The 16,357-nt window shown below is 38.9% G+C and overlaps 2 protein-coding genes across 2 annotated transcripts; one reads left to right on the top strand and one right to left on the bottom strand.

The window, feature by feature from the left end:
- Positions 1 to 47: 47 nt before the first annotated feature.
- Positions 48 to 8,324, bottom strand: wtap (WT1 associated protein). The gene is made up of 8 exons (XM_074685475.1): positions 8,090 to 8,324; positions 7,492 to 7,529; positions 7,332 to 7,387; positions 7,187 to 7,245; positions 6,886 to 7,013; positions 4,916 to 5,094; positions 1,323 to 1,477; positions 48 to 1,240 (listed from the first exon to the last, which is right to left on the bottom strand). Exons 2-8 carry the CDS (start codon positions 7,519 to 7,521, stop codon positions 582 to 584), a joined length of 1,266 nt encoding a protein of 421 aa, XP_074541576.1. The 5' UTR covers positions 7,522 to 7,529; positions 8,090 to 8,324; the 3' UTR covers positions 48 to 581.
- Positions 8,325 to 10,007: 1,683 nt separating this feature from the next.
- sod2 (superoxide dismutase 2, mitochondrial) lies at positions 10,008 to 13,200 on the top strand. The gene is made up of 5 exons (XM_074685930.1): positions 10,008 to 10,116; positions 10,706 to 10,911; positions 11,073 to 11,189; positions 12,280 to 12,459; positions 12,560 to 13,200. Exons 1-5 carry the CDS (start codon positions 10,082 to 10,084, stop codon positions 12,703 to 12,705), a joined length of 684 nt encoding a protein of 227 aa, XP_074542031.1. The 5' UTR covers positions 10,008 to 10,081; the 3' UTR covers positions 12,706 to 13,200.
- Positions 13,201 to 16,357: the final 3,157 nt, after the last annotated feature.

Raw genomic sequence — 16,357 nt, 5'->3', positions numbered from 1 at the left:
CTGAGTATTTCACAATAAAATGGAAAATATAAAAGTTTTGAGTTTGTATTAAAAATCTTTATTGGTATTTGGTCAGTACATGAAAAGGACTGAAGTCAGAATATGAACATCGCATAGAAACTACTCACAATTCAACTGAATCTTTTGAACAAAATTGTTGTCAATGAAAAATTAAAATTGCATTAAAATAAAAAAACACAGGCCAACACCTAAAAATGACCTTTTTGAATTTTGCGAAGCTACTGTAATTCAGTGATTTTACCGACTTGACGATGAGTTACAACACCAGATGCCTGATTTCAGTGTCAAGAGCTCAAACGAGAACAGCGTGAACGTGCTCAAATCAACAGCAGAATGAAACGTACTAGTTTTTAAATCATACATCCACTCAATTCAAATCTAACATTAACCCTTTCTGTTACATCCCTGCTTAGCAACACAAATGTGACCGAGGCATCACAATAGGCGAAGGGAAGCGGGTGAAAACAAAACGTCCTGGACAGCAGAGCTGCGTCACAGACTAAGCGTTTGTTGCCTTGTTTGTATACTGTATAAAAAAAGAAAAGACGGCACGCGTCACATTACAAAACGGCGCTGTCGCTCGTGCTAGAGTCTAGGCCGTTCTGGGCGTGCCGTGACCCTGCAGTCCTGGTGCCCTTGGTCACCAGGGCAGTCTTGTCCTCGTGGGGGTCGGTGGTGGAGTCTGTGTCATTTGAGTGCTGAGTCAATGAGGTCTCGCTGCCAGTGGGAGAGTCCACGCTCTCGTACCCTGCACTCAGCTGACTCCCGAAACCCACAGCTCCTCCAACTCTCCCTGCAGCCGCCTGACTCCCCGACGCCTCCTCGGAGTGGTTGGACAGTTTGGTCTCAGCTTCGCCGGGGCTGGAAACCATGGGGGACATGGGAAAGTCTTCCTCGGTGCTGCTGACCTCCCGGTACAGGCTGGGCGTAGTGGTCTCGCTCCTCTGGGATGAGTTTCCGTTGCTTGGTCCGTTGGAGACCCTCCCGAAGTCTTTGCCCATGGGTTCTGGGGTTGTGTTGGCCTGGTCCGGCTGGGCGGATGGTTCGGCAGACGAAGAGGAAGCTGAGGGGGAAGTCCTGCTGGGTCCAGCTCCGGCCAAGGCCCCTTGAGTCTGAGTGAGCTGCTGGCGAGAGTCTTTGAGCTGCTGCTGCAGGACGAGTATGGTGCTCTGCATGCCCTCCACCTCCTCGTCCAGCTGGATGATGAAGTCGTTGAGCTCTGGGAGGAAGCAGAACAAAGTCAGTTTAAAGACACACGCTCATCACGCTGCAGCCAATCAGAGAAACCCAGCTGCTCTCACCGTCCTGGCTGCTCTTCAGCTCCTCGCTGTACTTCTTCTGCAGCGCCAGCTCCGCCTCCAGCTGGGCGATGCGTCCCTGGGAGAGCTGCCGACCCAGCTCCTGGTTCTCCTGGATCAGCATTCGACACTTGGCCATCAGTTTCTTCCCCGTTTGGCTGTAAGGGAAACAAGTCTCACATCACACAGTGAACCAGGCCACAAACACCGCGAACATAACACAGCTGGCTGATCCACAGGTCGCTGACTGATTACCTGAGAGTTCTGATCCTAACACACAGCATCAGGGAGCCACTCACACAAACCCTCTCTGTGTCAAAACATTAACATTATTTTCCTTCAGTTAAAGCTACATTATAAAGTTCTGAAAATGTAAAATCTTCCTAAAAGCTCCCAACGTGACTTTAACACAAGTGTTTTTCACATGTTTCACTTCAGAAAAATACAGCAGCAATCATTACACCAGCACACCCAACATTGCTGAGTTTGTGGAGAAGCAGAACAAAATGTGAAATCGAGGAATATTGAAAAGATAACTGACAGAAACAAGTGTTCCTGTAGGAAAATCAAAACCCCAAAAAGCTCCCTCAGGACACTTCAACAGTCAGCACACCAGTTGCTTTTATATTCTCAGTTTTTCTCAGGCCTGAGTTTAGCTAAGACAGAGTTTTAAAACCTTAATGAGCTGCTTTCTAAAGCCTTTTAACAGCAATGAGAGATGTCTCAGCAGCCTGTTAAAGCAGGAGTCATTCAGGTGAAAACAGTTTCATAAAGTCAGACCATGCCATGAATTCTGCTTGTCGTTAAAAAACCTTGCATTGAATAACATTCAGTGACAGGAGACCTGCTTTTATCTCCCACACAGCTCAGATCTGCCCTCAGAGTGAGAGTTAAACCCTTACAAACAGCAGCAGGTAAAAGCCAGAGTCAGGTGGTTTTCATTGTAACACAGTGGCTTCAGACTCAGGCCACACAGGTGAGTGAGAAGGTTCAGCTGAGGAGAGGAAGTGTGAGGTCAACATCCAAAAATACACAGATACAGTTAATACAGGTTCATCAACTCATAACAGGACTCTTTAAAGACATTTGCATTCACAACCTTCAAACCAGACTGAGTGCACCCACAGCAGTGTGTTTTAGTCAGCACCCCAAGAATTAAGCACAGCTTAATCCAGCAGTAACTCATTCGCTGCCATCGACGTCAGTTACATTACAATTGTTTACGTTTGTGTCGTACGTTTGTGCAGGGTATGTCAGTAAAAATCCTGCTCGTAGACTACTGTGGACGAGAGCGGTGCGCTCTTCTGACGAGAGTTCAGCATGGATATGAGGAGAAGATGTGAGATGACAGAGGCATCGCGAGACGCTGCGAGTCAGAAAAGTTCAGGCAGCTCAGGGTTCAGCTGAGGATGTGTCGCGGTAGTTCAGAGAGAAAGAGCGGCGCCGAGAAAAGACGACAATAGTATCACGATATTGTGATATATTGCGATAATCTTCGCAGTTAACTAAGAAAAAAAATAGAGATGTTGATTTAAATCAAAATATTTCTCTAAATTCAAAGGACCAAGGAAAACATTTATGTTAGAGGTGTCCCAGTCGGATATTGATATCGGATATTGGTCCGATATCAGCAAAAATGAAGTATCGGTATCGTATCGAAATGCATCTAAAATCTCCGATGTAAGCAGTTTCTGTTACCTATTGGTTAATAATAAATGGGTCAGTTTTTCCTCACACCTACTGTTGCTGACTACTGTTCTTTGTTTGAATAATATCACTTAATCAAGCCTTTTCTAACATGACATACTACAAAATAAGAAATAAAATTATGTAAGTTTAATGCTGATATCGTATTGGATTAATATCGGTATCGGCAAATACTCAATGATGCAGTATCGGTATCGTATCGGAAGTGAAAATGTAATATCGGGACATCCCTAATTGATGTCTATGGCAGACTAATTTGCTCAGTACAACAAAAACCCACATTATTAAGTTTAGAAATTTAATATTTTAAATATACTTTAGGATAATATTTATTATAAAATCATTGGCAACATTCAGGGAAGTAGCTCTTTGGCGCCATCTATTGCAGTGGAGATGCAGAAGTCGTAATTTACTTCCAACTCGGCCAAAATAAGAATTTCTATTTCTACAAAAATATATATTTTGCCGTATCCATTTTTTTTCACACCTCTACTGTCATCCACACAAAACCGCAGCTTTACGTCACTAAAAGTAAAGTTTTCTGAAAACTCTGACCAAAATAAAGATTTTTGGAAAACTCTGGTTTCAAGGTTTCAAGGTTTCATGTAGACACCAGGAAAAGGAGTTTTTGGTTGTCAAGCGTCTACTTTTTTAAGACCAGAATCTTTATTTTGTCTTGATGTTGGGTTTCTGTTAATACAATTTTATTTCACGTTTTTGGAAAGTGTCTTGAGATAACGTTTGTTATGATTTGGCGTTATAAAAATAAAGACTAATTCATTGATTGAAACGTCACAGCTGAACGACGGGGTTCATTTTGATTGGCTGGCACAAGTTTTACCAGAAAACACTGACCACCATTTTTGAAAATGCCTGGCTACATGTGTACAAGGCTCTCTGTTTTTTTTTTATCTAAAACAGGAAGACAGACATAAAAGAAGAGCGTCCACTCTTCTGAGGTCGTTTCTGTGTTTACAAAGTCATAGAAAGTTTGTTCGAGATGCTCTGAAACTGGCAGCGAATGAGTTTAAGTGCAAACCACGCTACGAGTGTAAACAAAGATCAGCTGATCATGCTTCTTGGTTCAAACACACTGCAGTAAGTGTTTGTTTTAGAGAAACAAGAGAAAAGATCAAATGAAATGCCAATAAAAAAAGAAAAGAAGTCACAAAATAAAACATGTAAATACACTCTACCGTGAGTGGGCCCGTGCTCAAAGACACGGGACAGGACGCTCAACACTGGAGGATCTGGCTCCGCTCACAGTCTCAACATCACTTCTAGAGTCTCTTCCCCCAAAGTCTTACTTTTTAAGATCTAGAAACTTTCCTCATGTTACTGCAACCAATCTAAGCTGTCCAGAAAGTCTTTACTCAGGCAGGCTAGAGGGGTTTGTGTGGCGTAATCCACAGTTAAATGTCTTTAAAACAAAGTATGAGTATCGTCTTTATAATGTTCACCTGCTGTTTTCGGCTAGGGAGGCTCCCTGCCTGACTCACCCTCCACCATAACCCCCCTACTTAATAAGTCAACTGTCTGCTCGGGGCCCAGGCTGCGGGGAGGGCACATCCATGTCGGGCAGTGAGAGACCACCTCTTCAGGATCAGTTGGGACTCCTTCAGGCCCGTGGACGGTGAAGGGATACGAGGGGAGAGCTGAAACACAAGTGTCACCTGACCATCTGTCTGTGGGTTATGTGATATGTAGCTGGCACAGAGCGCGAGAACAAACACAGCTTTCTGTAAAGTCTGAGTCTCGTGGTGAGTACAGCATTTTGTCAGCCTCCCCCCCACCATTGTTCCTGCATGCCTGCAGTGAGAGTGAGGGTGGGGGGCATGAGGAAGTCTTGACTTTTTTGGAGGGAGGGGGGTTATTTTGATTGTCTTTACCTATCAGGTGTAAATTTCCAGGCACTCAGTTCATTTTGGGCCTGCTCCAGTTTGTCTTTAGTCTGTTCTAGTTCAGCCTTCATTTTGAGGAAAAACAAGTTGATGGCCGGGTCCACCATGGATGACCGCAGTTGAGCCGCGCTGGGCTGCTGGACTTGCTTGAGGTACTGGATCTGGGTCTGCGGGATGAAACAAACAAGTGTTACCAGCTAGTCTTTGCTAAAACACAATCTGTGCATGTTAACAAGCTCTGATCGAGCTGGAGCTTAGCAAACGCCCCCTTTGTTGGATGAAATATTTTACTTTAAAGCAGTCTACTTTATCTTTTCTTTACACCTTAGATTAACAATGCGAGCTTAAAGTGCGCCCTTAAGCTACATGTGTTATTAGCTGTGGGAGACAGGTGGAAACCAGAGAACTTGATCTATCCGGGGATGATATATATTGGTCAACTGTCTGCAAACCTTAATCATGAATGTACACGCTTTAAACTCAAACATAAAATGAACCTCACGCCAAGAAAGGGATATTTCCTGAAGCTTATACGTCCTTCTATTTCTGATCTAGGCTCTCTGGGCTGCGTGGGATTGTTCTTGCACATGTTTTGATGTGGCGTCCTGAAGCTAGCCGTGCACTGGAAGCTCTCTTACACACTTACACGCACATTTTTGAGCATAATAAATTTGGTGATATCTGCAGCAAAAATCAGAAAAGTCAGCAAACAACCTGGACCTCTGCAGCTGCAGCGCAAAAAAACTCACTGGGTTGAGAAAAATGTATTTAACTGTGACTTTTTATTTACTTATTTATTCACCGTTAATGTACTTTAATTTATTAAATAATTATCTTTTTTTCTCTTTACCTTCACCTATTGATCACAGAAGAAATCAGGGTATTACTGTACTCCTGTATCCACGCTAAACCAACATATAGACGAGCATGAGGAGGGTTTGTTAAAAAGAAGTGTCTGTAAGTGACGTGATGTGCTACTGTCATCAAATTATGTCATGCCCTTTTTTTGTGAAAGAATAAAATAACATAAAAAAAAATAATAATAACAATAATAATAATAAATGAATAAATAAATCAATTGATTGCACAAAAAAATAAATTAGCTAAAATAAATGAATAAATAAAACAATTGATTGCCAAAAAATTAATAAATTAGAATAAATAAATAAATATATAAATAAAATAAAATAAATAAATAAAAAAATTGGTTGCCAAAAAAATAAATAAAAATAATAATAATAATAATAATAAAAAAAATGTCTATACTTAAATGTTACAGTCTTATTAATCCTGAACCTGGAGGAGGAAAAAAATGTGAATTCACTTCAGGAAAAGGAAAAAATGTGTGAAATTTTTGCATGTTTTCCTAAAAAAAAAAAAAAAATCAACGGAATAATAAAAACTAACTTTGGAAAAAAACTCCATCACATTAAAGTCACATGACTTCTGCACTACAGCCTCTTAAAATATAATCTGCTTTCAAACACACCACCAGCTGATACTTCTCCACCCAACAAAGATCACATTTATTTTACACAAACTCACCTGCGAGAGGCAAATTCAACCCTTACTTCCACAAAACTTATTTGACTGCATTTGCATGAGCAGAGCGGTTAAATTCAAAGTGACATCAGAGTCTAACGTCTACCTGGCAGCGTGTGCTGCGTTCACCTTATCTGCCCTGAGAGAACGGCGCGCGCTGCTGTAAAGCCAGTGTGTGATCCACTGAGCTGTCAGTCTGATAAGAGCAAAGGATGCCCTGCTTGGCACCGTTTACCTTTAGCCTACACACCACTGGAATGAATGGAGTCATAGTAAAGTGTAGTGTAGCATCATGTCATGAGCGCTGAATCCTTATATGTCATGAAAAGTGAGAAGTTTTGATGATTTCTTTTTTCTAGGTCAAAGTTTTACAGTAAATATGGGTTAAAAGAGAAAGAGGGGAAACAAACACTTACAGTGCACTCTTGCATTTCCTGCTCCTTGGTGGCAAGTCGCATGACCAAGATGTTCTCCCTGCGCGCAGACTCCTGCTGCTGCTGCTTGAGCTTCTCCTCCGACTCCTTCAACCCTGGCACATCATTGGCTATGACGGCGGCGGAGAAAGATGAGATGGTGCGTTAGGAGACGCGGCGCTTTCATGAGCTGCCAAACATGATGTGCAAAGCGAGTAACACTAGCAGGTGAAATCATGTCCATCGTGTCGTATTGGATTACGATGACGGATGGATGGATGGATGGATGAGCAGATGTACTTACAACACAGGTCTGCATATTTCGCCTCCAGGACCTGGACATATGCTTCGTGCTGTTTCCATCTGGGAGGAGGGGAATCAGTGTAAACATTAGCAGCTCAACCTATTCATCAACATGATTAATACACACAAGTAGTGCTGTTATTTACCTCGTACACAGCTCCTCTCTAGTGAGGGTCTTCATGTCAGATTCACTGAGGCGGACCTGCAGAGGAGAGGAGCAAACCCTGCTTAGATTAAAGGGGCAAAACAACCAATCACGCTCACACTGAGACACATGAAGGTAAAATATTACAGAGGACAGCTCACCTTCTTGGGGAGAGGCTCCTCGTTGGTCATTGTTGAATCTGGAAGAAAAGGTGACAGAAATTCATCACTTATCAACCCTTCGTGTCGTGTTCACGGCGCCTGCATCATCCTGTGCTGGGGCGCGTTGACTGCTCCACGCACTTTAACACAACATGAATGACAACTATGCTAAATCTATGCTAATCATGTCGATTACGATCAGAAAATCGAGTCGAGTATGAGCTGCGAGTTTATTTAACACGTACTCGACTGAGAAAAGGTGGAATTACCGGCGACAAAAGCTGTCTAGCCTTGGGTTAGCTGGTGTGGCAGGCGGTAACGATGAATAGCACTCGAAATAAGCCCACAAGGTTAAGTCTCAGGGGAAATCACGTTTAGCACCAACAAGCAAAAAATGACTAAAGGGTTAATAAATACACAATATGAAACAGTATTCCCTGAGTTTATCCTCGCCGCATGTAATTCTTGGCTCTGTTTTCAGCTCCTTGTTATCACAAAATGGCGGTGAAGGAAATGACTCCCTCCCTTGCGCTCCTTTTCCTGAAACTAGCGGGCTCTTGGCTGCAGATAACAGGCCTTAAAACGTAAGAACTCTTACCACACGGCCTTCTTTCGATGTTTCTGGAAAGTCTCGACTTCGACGGTTTGTGAAGATGCAAAAACTTGCAACTTCAGTTAAAAAAAACAAGGGATAATTTATATGAAGTTGACTCGCTTCGGCGTGAGCACCATCATCTTCGTCACTGGAGGCTAAACAGAATGGCTCTGGCCGAGCGGCTGCTGCACTCGCCTTGCTGCAGAGCACGACCGGAGATGGCAGCGAAAACACAGACCTCTCACTCTGTGGAAAAAATCCGGGTCCAAATACGTGTTTGTAAAGCAAATGACCTTTTACCTGCAGCCATTCATAGTTCATTGTGTCAGTGGTTAACTTTAATAGTTCAAAGGGCAAAATAAACCCCCTTTAACTAAACAAAAAACTATCTTTTAATTTGGAATGATTTATTTTATCCATTGACTCCTTTATTATTTACAGTTTGACTTTTATCACAATTTTTAAACATAATTTGTATGCAATAGAATATTCTTTATTGATCCCCCTTGGGGATTTTTTTTTTTGCCACAGCAGCTCACAAAAAAGTGCAGTAATGCAATAACAATTAAATAGAATAATGATAACAAAATACAAAATAAAAAATTTGAAGAAATATAAATGTAAAAGAAGTGTAAAAAAGTAGAAAAAATATATTACTATTTACATATTTATATAGGAGTGATACAAGATTGGTTCTGGAAAGTATATAAGTGAATTTGATTTTTACTTAAATAATTGTAGTATATTCTATCTATTCTTTTATTTTACTGATTTTGTGCTACACTGTATATATTAAACTGATTTTGCTAAACTGAGTTTATTTTTTTATTTTTTTATTAGAACATTTTATAGGACTCTTTTCACATAACATTGGTGTTATATATTGTCCCACCTTGGACTTCATATTTTGATGTATGAAATTTTCTGTGTCGACTTTACAGAGGAGGATGAGGGGCACTGAAAAAAAGGTCCCGTTTTTTTATTTTTTTATTTTTTTTTAATCTGTTTACCTATAACTAATTTTTAAGTCAGAAATCTAAGATTGGAGTCAGAATTCTTTTTTTCTTTCTTTTTTTTTTTTTTTTTTGTTAAATTGTATTACAAAGTTTTGGACGCATTTTTTAGTGCCCAAAATCCTCTTCTGTATGACTTTGGATGTGACTATGAATACTAAATATGCTGAATTTCCTGTAGTTTTTTAATTTTACAAAAAAAAATATGTACGCTTAAAGCAGGAAAATTTAACAATGAGATGTTTGATAGCTTATGTGCTCTTGATTTTCAGCTTCCCCTTTTTGCCAAGAAGAGAAAAGTAAAAATACATTTTTCGATATCATTACATATTATTACATATTCGCCTAGCACAAGTATTAGGGTCACGTTGGCATAGTGTAAGAGTAATTCATTTGCCTTTAAATAGACGATCTTCGTTGTAGCCTCCGTTGTGATAAAAGAGACGTTCACGTGGTTCTTTACATCACTCCAAGTTTTATTGGTGATTATTAAATATATTTTAGAAGTTTTTCAGACGTGTAAGCTATATATAATTTTTATTGCAATGTCTTATTTTATTAAGTATATTTTGTTCATTCTGTGAATGAAGAAATTATGATTCATGTAATTTGTGGTCACAGGCTCATTATTTCAAATTCACGAAGCATGCACCTGAAGTGCTCTCATCTGGATCTTTAAGAAAGACACGAGAGCCAGCAAGAAGAAGGAGGAAATGTGGCTGGAGGGGGTGTGAATAAGAAGTCAAGTATGGTTATATGTTTCTAATCTTTTTCAGTTTTTCAAAAATAACAGTATATGTAATTTAATACTCATTTTAAGATTTTATGAAATAATAGTGGCTTTAAATGCCGTTTTTTTTTGGCAGTTTCATACCTGAACAACCTAGTGAACACCCCCGCCTCAGGATAGTGGTACGGTCTCCTGCGCTGTCACTCTGAAAATGCACACTTCAAGGGCAGTTATCAACTAGAGAGCACTATCATGAACATGCTTAGCAGAGTTGGCCAAATACGCAGGTAAAACTGACATTAACTTACAATTAAATGACATTACCAGCTCCATAACGCGTGAGCCTGAACACTCTCACTTGCATTGTTTGCTCATGAACTTGAGACGGTTGTTTATTCAGAGCTAACAGTTAGCTAGCAGGAGGCTAACTTAGTTCAGCAGCTTATCAAGGTTAGCTTGTGTCGCACCAAATTAAATATTTGTATAACTTTAAAGTAGCAGTGCACTTTTTGTTCTTTTGGAGACAGAATGCTGTTTTTAATTCATGCTGACTTAATTATACAGAGCTAGCTCGAAGCTAACACCTTTCCAAAACACTTTATAATTATCTGCAACCAACTCCAGGCATTGTGGTCATTTCAAGCCACTTGCTAAAGGCTTATCAAACTGTCGAAACTTAAACTGATAATCCCACCCATGCTGGGTTTCTGCTGCTAAAACTGCTCAATTTAAGTCATTTTTCTCTCCCAGTTAATTCTAAAACCTTAAATACTGTATGCACAGACAGGTGCCTGTTGTATATTATGATGACCACTCATTGCCTTTTTTCATCATTTAAGTTTTTCTGAAGTTTGTTTCCCCTCTCTTATGTAACAGGTGTGCAGCCAGCCTCAGCCAAACGATCAGCCAGGTAGCAGCTTCCAGGCAGAAGCACACGCTCCCTGACCTGACCTACGACTATGGAGCCCTGGAGCCCCACATCAACGCAGAGATCATGCAGCTGCACCACAGCAAGCACCACGCCACTTATGTCAACAACCTGAACGTCACAGAGGAGAAGTATCAGGAGGCGCTCGCAAAAGGTACGGACACAAAATCACGAGGAACTGTTGTAAATTGTGTCAGTATTAGTAGATCTGAAGATGTAACACAATATTATGTTGAAAAATTAAAACAGGGCATCAAATCCTGGCTTTGATATGTTCCTCTGTAATCGCCTGCTTGTGTGTGGTCTGTGTTGTAGGGGATGTGACAACACAGGTTGCCCTGCAGGCTGCCCTGAAGTTCAACGGAGGAGGCCACATCAATCACACCATCTTCTGGACAAACCTCTCTCCCAATGGGGGTGGAGAGCCACAAGGTAAGGAAGAAATCCATACACAAGCCTGAAACAGCATGGCCTCTCTTTTGCACATGACTCATGACAACACATGACTACATGTTTGCTTAAATTGTTGGACAATCTCTGTTTATCTGGGTCATTCTTTGTCCTCATAACACACTCTATTTTTGAGTGTCACCACCCTCTCAAGCATAACTAACTGCCCCAACTCTAATATTACAGCATGTCAGCTGATTTTTTAGTAAAAACTCTTAAAAAAACAAAAAAAAACAAAAGTATTCAAACTTAGCAAGGGCAATCTTGCAAAAAGATTTTTATTTTAACGGTCTTTTATTTTTATTTTTATTTTTTTGTTTTAATTATAAAACATCTCACATTATGTGTTCATATAGTAATATTTGACGGTAAGCATCTCCCAGGTATAAAAACGCTAAAGTAAGGTGCATGAATGGGGAACATATGATTCTTAACAGGAATACAGGCAATACAAATAATACAAATACAGCCACTCCTTGTAAGAAAATATAAATGAAATAGAAAAAAAAGTAATATTTTTATTTATAAATGCAAAAAAAACAATAAAAAATTAAAATAAAATGTATTTTTTTAAGTTAAAAAAAAGGAAAAATAATATCAATAATAATAATAATAAAAAAAATGAAAAAAAAAATTAAATCTTTTTTTCACCTCCTGGTTAAATGAAAAAAAATAGAGATTTATAATCTGAGAATAATATTTCTCAAGTTGACAGAAACAAAAATCCATACAACAGGAACCAAAAAGAAGAGGGTACCATCTTTTACTTTTATTTTTCTTTTGTCAGTCTGCCCTCTAGTGGTTGAAAATGCTCCTGTGCTTTTAAATTTAGTCTACAAACACTAAATGCTGTCAGCCATGTTTTTGCTCTGTATTATATGTAATTAAAGGGAATAAATTCAGCTTGAGTAATTCTGACTGAATGTTTACAGAAAATAATACTACATACATGTATAACTTTGAGCTTTCAAATAAAGTTTGCATGAAAGGATTCGTATTTTGTCCGAATGTTAATGTGCATCGTGCATTATGAAGCACATGAAGAAAGACACGTCTGTGTCACCTCTCGTAGGGGAGCTCATGGAGGCCATCAAGAGGGACTTTGGCTCCTTCCAGAAGATGAAGGAGCGAATGTCTGCTGCCACCGTGGCCGTGCAGGGCTCAGGCTGGGGCTGGCTGGGTTATGAGAAAGAGAGTGGGAGACTTCGTATCACTGCTTGTGCAAACCAGGACCCCCTGCAGGGGACTACAGGTCAGTGCAAACCAACTTTCAGCGTCTTTCCTCTTACGATTTCCAAACATCTCATTAAAAACAGAACAGTCCAGGTGATAAGTTGTTCTCTGACCCTCAGGTCTGATCCCCCTGCTTGGTATCGACGTATGGGAGCACGCCTACTACCTGCAGTACAAAAACGTGAGGCCAGACTACGTCAAGGCCATCTGGAATGTCATCAACTGGGAAAACGTGAGCGAGCGTCTGCAGATCGCCAAAAAGTAAAACCCTAATCTCTGAATTCCCTCGACGTCCTCCTTCATTCTGACCTGGGCCTGGAACACAGTAGCAAATAAAGTTCAGTTTTTCTTGCATAGCGTTGATGAGTGGTGGCATAATTTTCACTTTTAGAGTTTGGATTTTCAGCTGCATCAAAGTTAATCAAATTAACTCTAAAATTCGTCTGAAAAATGAGAAATGAAGCCCTTTATGTGACCAGGTAGGAACAAACTTAAACACTTATTTGCAGATTCTTCTATCTCAGGTCTGATTGTAAACGTCAGACTCTTTTAAGCGCACAAACTGGCCTCCCTCACGACAAGGCCGTCTTTCCCAGACACCAAATGTTGGCGACTGTTCATGTGAACATGGTGATGTTAAATCAGAGTGCATGTTCAGTGAGCTCTGTATTGATCAAAGGAAGTCACTCAAATCACACAACATTATGCAGTCTGTGTTTTTGATGTATTATAATAAAATAAAAGGATTTAAATTGTACAAGCTTTGCTCCTCTGGTTCATTCTTCTGTGTTTATGCTCTGATAGATCCGCCCTGAGAAGTTTTAAAGAGTTAGAAGTCGTCCATCTTTTTAAGGCAAACACTGCACATAATTTGGTCAGTTATTAAAAATGTTAAATGCACTTTTATTTTTCTTGATGATAGACTTTGTACAAAATCCTGTGCAAGTCTGCAGATCTGTTTTGAAGTCATGCTGGAGGTAACCGCTAATATTTAACATGCACTCTCACACCTTTTTCAGTAAATTAGTAGAAGACACATTAACTTCAGTTTTTTGGTATGTACTGTAGCTACTTTATTGTTTTTGTACAGTCCATCTATATAGCGCTCACACAGGCCGATACATGTAAACACTTTTGTTTTCAATAAATTTGTGAAACAAATATAAAAAAACTGTGAAATTCCAATAAATTTAGAAAAATTTAAACACGTTTGGAAAAATAAAAAAACGCAAAGTTCAAAAAAATTGCAAAAAGAGAAAATTAAAACTTTGCAAAAAAATTCTGAAACTTAAAAAATTTGCAAAAATTGCAAAAAAAAGAAAAATGAAAAATTTGCAAATGTTAAAAAAAAGAAAAAATTTTTAAAAAAATTTAAAAATTTGAGGTTAAATTTTTTTTTTTTAAATGTACAGGTTTTCAAAAAAATATTTGAGCTTGATAACATATATATTCATAATGTCGCTCAACTCATTATTTCTTGTTGTTTTCTTATGTCTTGCCTCATATCTAGCATCTATATTATCATATAATCCTGCACGTTGTCAGTTAAATGCATCCATCCACACAGAATTAAAATCAGTGTTTTCTTCCAGATTAGTCTTTTTGTAGATGTAGTTATCTTCCCAGGGCTGTAAAACTTAAGACTGAACACGGGAATCTTAGTTTTTATTTGTTATAAATTAGCAATTGTTAAAAAAAAAGTGCAAAAAAAATAAATAAAATAAAAATAAAAATGTGCAAAAAAAAAAAAATTTAAAACATGAAAATTTTAAAACAATTCTCAAATGTCAAAAATTTGCATAACTTCAAAAAAATTTAAATCTCAAAAATTTGTCAAAATTAAAGAAAAATTAGTAAATTCAAAATTTGCAAAAATATCAAATGAGTTGAGCTTTCACAATTTTTCGAGATTTTCAAATACTTTTTAAACTTAAAAAAAAAAATTAAAACAATTTCAATGATTTGCAAAAATGTTAAAAGAAAAAAAAGGGAAATGAATTAATTTGAAAAAAAAATTGACAGGATATGTTAATCTGATAACATATATTGATAATATGACTCAACTCATCATTTTTTGTGTTGCACTAATATTTTGCCACATATCAATCATGTTTACTGAGCCAGCATGCTGTCAGTGAAATGAATCCATCCACACAGAATTAAAATCTGTATTTTCTTCCAGATTAGTCTTTTTGTAGATGTAGTTATCTTCCCAGGGCTGTAAAACTTGAGGTTAGCCACAGGTGCATGGAAAGTTGGTGGGCTGTTGATGTTGTAGGAGGTGAAGTAGAGCGGTGGCAGGCTTTATTGACAGATGGGATGAAGATTTAGTTCAACTAAATGTTAACACAGGATTTTATTTAGTGTCAGTGTCTTTAATCATCAATACCCTCTGTAAGAAAAATAACAATTCTTTATTTCTTTAATATTTTTTAAAGCTACAAGGAGACACTGCAGAGGAGTCAAAGAGCCGCGGGTTGAGGTTTTTTTTTAAATATCTTTTAATATCTTGACTTTATTTCTGGACTTATCAGGTAAACAAGGCTCAAACCAAGTCAAATAAGACTTTTTTTTTTTCTTTCTTTCTTTCTTTTTTTTTTTTTTACAAATAACAACAAAGAAAATCTTAGAGTTCAGTTTTGCAGTTTTTTTTAAGCCTCAACTTTTACTCCTGAAACATTTCTGCTCTATGCACAGTGTCACCAAAAGAGGGCAGCATTTCCACATTCTCTGCCTTAGTCACTCTGTTGCAAAGGGTTTGTTGAAAAAAAAGGAGGCCTCTGGGTTCATTTTGGCCATGAATGTGTGAAAAGGTTTATATCTATGGTGAGTGATCCAGGAAGACTCTCAAAAGAGGATTTTAACATTTACGAGGTACACTTTGGGTCTCCTCTTACATGAAAGACGAGACATTATCAGAAAGAAGAAGACTTTAAGCTTCCTGTCAGTCGTTATCCTGTCGTCCTGTTCACCTTTGGGAGTTTCTCCTCTTCCTCTGTGGCTGAGACGTGATGATGAAGAAGTGAGCAGGTTTTCAGAGGACGCTGAGTTCAGGCATATGGTGACCAGACTTTAATCATGGGATTGGAATCAGCAACATTTGGTTTAATTATTGTATTTTGATTAAGACTGTCCGTCTTGATTAAGTCACTGAATTAATACAGAAAGAAAAGCACGTTTGAGCCATTTGCAGAGACATCAGTGAGTTATGACTTCTCAGAGAGTTTGATTAATGTTTCATCAGCGCTGATTGTAAAACCTGGCTGACAGGTCGGTCGGGGCTGATACAGACACTGATGTGGCAGGAAGCCTGGGGAAAAGAAAGAAAGACACCTGACGTCACTAAACGTCTGAGTAACGAAGTTTCATTTGAGAGCCTGAAAGGACAGCGGTCTCTGCATTTAAAGGACGACAGTTTGTCGAAATGTGGCCTACTTTTTGCTCACTAAACGTTCTCATGTGCCAAAAATTATTTCCCTCTTCCTTAACTCGTAAAAAAGATGGAACTGACTCAGGATAAAGTTTCTGAAACGTCTGGAAGTGAAGAGAGGAAAATACTGAGCAAACGTCCCAGTCACTGAGTTTAACTCTCCGTCCTTTTTTATTTCAGACATTCATGAACTCTACGTTAAGTTTTTTAGCTTAATTCTCTGCACGGAACTTCGATTGGTCTCTGTGTAAAATGCTCTTTACAAATAAAGCTTGGCTCTCTGAACTTTCCCTCTTTCTCTCTGTAAGCAAACTGGTAAACTCAAATCCAACTTTGTTACCATCAGGAACTTGAAGAATGTCCGTGTAATCGTGCCTCAGAGACACACGCAGATAAACAAAACGCTGCTCTAACCAGAGTTGAAAGAGCCGATGGTAACAAATAAAACGTTTTTGTTTAGGTTTCTCAGTCACACACAGAAAGACAC

Source organism: Halichoeres trimaculatus, unplaced genomic scaffold, assembly GCF_033239565.1.
Source record: "Halichoeres trimaculatus isolate MK-OKI-2021-1 unplaced genomic scaffold, fHalTri1.1 fHalTri1_scaffold_13, whole genome shotgun sequence".
NCBI classification, from domain to species: domain Eukaryota; kingdom Metazoa; phylum Chordata; class Actinopteri; order Labriformes; family Labridae; genus Halichoeres; species Halichoeres trimaculatus.
This window is presented reverse-complemented; position numbering and strand designations above follow the sequence as displayed.